This window comes from Squalius cephalus (genome assembly GCF_949319135.1).
Source record: "Squalius cephalus genome assembly, chromosome: 9".
NCBI lineage: Eukaryota > Metazoa > Chordata > Actinopteri > Cypriniformes > Leuciscidae > Squalius > Squalius cephalus.
In genome coordinates this window covers 2,109,192-2,113,688 of record NC_137130.1, presented here as the reverse complement: position 1 = coordinate 2,113,688, position 4,497 = coordinate 2,109,192, and the positions used below count along the sequence as shown (strand labels likewise).

The following is a 4,497-nucleotide window of genomic DNA, read 5'->3' as shown; positions in this document are numbered from 1 at the left end:
CTTGTCCCAGCAAAGTGGTACGTTCCAAGTACGGACTCGCCCTGAGCGCTGGAGAGATGTAACTGGAATCCATTTTGGCTCAACCCGAAGCCGCCTGCAGTGTTAACGCCGAGCGCGTTTGAGCCAGAATGAAGGTTCCTGTACTCCAGTTTCACATTAGTGATTCTATTCTCCCAAGAGGAGTTGCTAGGATGCAAACATCATTATAAGCTCTACCGACCCCTATCTGACACACTGCGTACAGTACTCAATCTCATCTACAACCTGCTTTTAATATAAGACGCCCAGACAAACGATTTATCGATGTCCGATGACGTTAATTTATTCAGTCGCTTATATAAATATAAAACATGATATAATGGCGACGGAGTGCACGCAAGAATCCGTTCTGGACTTTCTATTGGAAAACGGGGGGCGTGTGAAAAACAAGGACTTAATAGCGCATTTCAAAGTCTTCCTAAGCAGTGAAAATACGAAGCGAGCCGTGTTAAAAGAGAGATTAAAGCGTTTTGTGGACAATATCGCGTACGTGAAGCAGGAAAACGGGGAGAAAGTGGTGTGTTTGAAGAAGAAGTACAGATACGCGGAGATACGAAGCGGGCGCGCGCAGGATGAGAAGCCCGATGATGTGGATGATAATGATGATGATGAAGACGTAAATAAAGGATTGAATACTTTGCATTTGGGAGAGAACGGCAATGTTAAGGCAGAAACTGGTGAAAAACATGATCTGAATATAAAATCTGAGGTGCAAGCAGGCGCTGTGACTGCGAGAGATGCTGAATGTGAGGAGGTGTGTGTGTCAGACATCGCACTGATCGAGAAAGACAGTTCTTCAGTTTCCCACTGTGATCTCTCAGAGGGATCAAATGAATATGATAGCAAATCAAGTGTTCCAGAGCTTTCCAATGCCCAGCCAACCGGGCAGCCGGAATCTAGGGCAGGAGAACTGGAGTCGGAGGCTCCAGCTGGCAAAGCTTGCGTCACATCATCATCATCATCATCATCATCATCATCACAGGTCATCACTATTCGCCGGAGAACATCGAGGGGATCTCAGCGCAGTTTGCTGGGCTCTTCTGAGGAGGGTGCACAGTCACATGATGGACAGTCTGAGGAGGCCAGCACCCCTAAAGCCAGCCGCAAGAACTTCATAGAGCTCATGAAGAGCAGTTCTCCTCAGGTGAGACTGACTGGTGCAAATGCCTGGAATATAATGCATATAATGTGTAACACAAATGCACATAATGCATATGCACGTAATATATAATGCAAATGCACATCATATATAATGCAAATGTACATAATGAATATAATATATAACGTTAATGCTCATAATGCACATACTATATAATGTAAATGTATATAATGTATAATGCAAATGCACATACTGTAATACATATAATACGAATGCACAAAAAGCATATTAATATATAATCCAAACGCATATAATGCAAATGCACATACCTTAACGCATAACTATAATCCAAATGCACATGATGCATATTAAAATATAATGAAAATGCAAATACTGTAATCCATATAATATAATCAAAATGCATATATAATGCAAATGCACATAATGCATATAATATAAAATGAAAATGCAAATACTGTAATGCATATAATATATAATCCAAATGCATGTAATATATAATGTAAATGCACATAAAGCATGGAATGTATAATCTATACCATGTATATAATCCAAATGCACATAATGCATATTAATATATAATGAAAATGCAAATACTGTAATGCATATGACATATAATATGAATGCACATAAAGCATATAATATGTAATCCAAATGCACGTACTGTATGCATAATACAAATGCTAACAATGCATATAATATATGATGCAAATGCAAATAATGCATATAATAAATGATGCAAATGCTAATAATGCATATAATAAATTATGCAAATGATAGTAATGCATATAATATATGATGCAAATGCTAATAATGCATATAATAAATTATGCAAATGCTAATAATGCATATAATAAATGATGCAAATGCTAATAATGCATATAGTATATGATGCAAATGATAGTAATGCATATAATATATCATGCAAATACTAATAATCCATTTAATATATGATGCAAATGCAAATAATGCATATAATAAATGATGCAAATGCTAATAATGCATATAATAAATTATGCAAATGATAGTAATGCATATAATATATGATGCAAATGCAAATAATGCATATAATAAATGATGCAAATGCTAATAATGCATATAATAAATGATGCAAATGCTAATAATGCATATAATAAATGATGCAAATGCTAATAATGCATATAATTTATGATGCAAATGCAAATAATGCATATAATATATGATGCACATGCACATAATGCATATAATAATATCTGATGTGAACATGTAATGCACATGCAGGTGAGACGCTCACTGGTGCACCGCAGCTCCCACGGCCACATGTCCTGCAGAAACAGTGAGTTTAGATCGTCCTCTGTGGATGAGGATTGTGCGTCGGTAACCTTAGACCCGCTGGAGCACGAGTGGATGATGTGTTCGGCAGATGGAGAATGGGACAGTCTCCAGCGGCTGCTCGTGTGTGAACCCACACTCATCTCCAAGAGGGACTTCGTGACCGGCTTCATGTGTCTGCACTGGGCGGCCAAGCAAGGCAAACTCGAGCTCTTCGCAAAGCTGGTGGATTTCGCCAAGCGAAACAACGTGTGCATCAACGTAAACGCGCGGTCGAGCGCCGGCTACACACCCCTGCACCTCGCGGCCATGCACAACCACATCGAGGTGGTGAAGCTCCTGGTCGGGGCTTACGATGCTGATGTCCACGCGAGGGATTACAGCGGGAAGAAAGCGTCTCAGTACCTGAAAGACAGCGTCACAGGGGACATTAAAGACATTATAGGGGACTGTACGCATTCGGATATGGAGAACGTGTCGGGATCCGGCCGATGGAAGCTTCCCAGAGTCCTTCCATCAAACCTGAACCCGCTCCGGTTGCTGAACCACCCCGAGGAGATCGCAGGAGATGCGAAACCGAGGTCTCTGTATCGGAAGTCCTCCATCGGAAGGATCCGGCTCCAGAGGAACCGCTTCAAAACGCAGATCGTTCACAGCACGTCATTCAGGGAGAACGAGGAAGGAGAGGATTCAGTCAAGAGCCCGGTCAAATCCAGGCCCGTTTCAAATCTCTTCGGCTGAGATGGAAGTGTGGAAAGTTTGGAGTATAATCAACCTGATCACATAATGCACACGTTGTGTTTAACATGCAATTTATATGTGAAAATTAGTTTTTACGTGCATATGATATGCAGTTTTCGCGTGCATTTGATACACAATTTATTGCGTGTAATAGGCTTACACACACTCACCCCACACCACTAATCCCACCCAAACATATAATACATGTGTACCCCACACCACAACTAAACCTACCCATGCGTATCATATGCACGTAAAAACTCATTTTCGCATATAAATTGCACGATAATCACAAGAGAGACGCATTTAGTGTGACCGGGTTGATATAATAGATGCATATGCAAATTATGCAAATCAGCTGCCTGATAGGTTTATGTCTGAAGGCGTGATTTAGATGTTTTGGGAACACTTTACTTAAAGTCCCCTTGTGGTGAAAATCAAGTGGTGTTTTTAATATGCTTTAAGACAAACCATGTGTAAATTCATAAGTCGACAGCATTGCTGAGTATTTCCTCCTTAAAACTGCAGTGAACCAAAGACAGTCTCAAAAACACGCTTTGAAATCGCTGGTGTTTCTGACGTCACAAACTACCTTGTAACCAATCAGATCAACGTGTGATCGTCAACCAGTGGATCTCTGAGCTGAGTGAGTGAGTGGAGGCGGGGCTCATTTGCATATTCATAGAACCGCGCATACTAAATGAGGCAACCCAGCAAGCAATTTTGCATTTAAAAGATGTCTAATAGCCGTCCAATCACATCCCAGACGACTAAAACAAGGCAAAATTTGGGCTGTCAATTAAAATTTAATACATTTTTTCAAGGAAAAAACATTTTAATATGTCATTTTGGTGATCAAAGATGAGATTTAAGGGACACAATTATTGACTACAGGGGGACTTTAAAGCCTTTATGTATAAAGGTATTCATAATGTACATTATAATGCATAATATATTTTCATGAATAATTGTAACAAAACTTAAAATGCATTATAATATTTGCCGATCTAAAATGGGATGTTTGTCACGTGTTGGTTTTAATGCATTATACTTTTATTATCATGTATTACAATGCAATCATATGAGATCATACAATGCAATATAAGGTGCATAATTAAAGCAGTAAAATACTTTAATAATGCATTATATATAAAGGCTTTAAGTAAAGTGTTGCTGCTTTTTAAAATAAATCATAAAAAATAAGATTAAACTAAACTTTTTAATAAAAATAAGTGGATAAAATTACTGAATTGATTAACATAAAGACAGAAATGATACAAAAACAATTC

At 38.7% G+C, this 4,497-nt stretch overlaps 1 protein-coding gene across 1 annotated transcript; it reads left to right on the top strand.

Annotated features, from left to right (window-relative positions):
* Window positions 1–231: 231 nt before the first annotated feature.
* Window positions 232–4,497, top strand: sowahca (sosondowah ankyrin repeat domain family Ca). Its single transcript, XM_079882396.1, has 2 exons — window positions 232–1,183; window positions 2,417–4,497. The coding sequence occupies exons 1-2, from the start codon at window positions 311–313 to the stop codon at window positions 3,206–3,208; spliced, it is 1,665 nt and encodes a 554-aa protein (XP_079738522.1). The 5' UTR covers window positions 232–310; the 3' UTR covers window positions 3,209–4,497.

Coding starts and splice junctions, on each gene's coding strand:
- sowahca (XM_079882396.1), top strand. CDS start 311: ATGACGTTAATTTATTCAGTCGCTTATATAAATATAAAACATGATATA. Junction 1,184..2,416: donor TGAAGAGCAGTTCTCCTCAG/GTGAGACTGACT, acceptor ATGCACATGCAG/GTGAGACGCTCACTGGTGCA.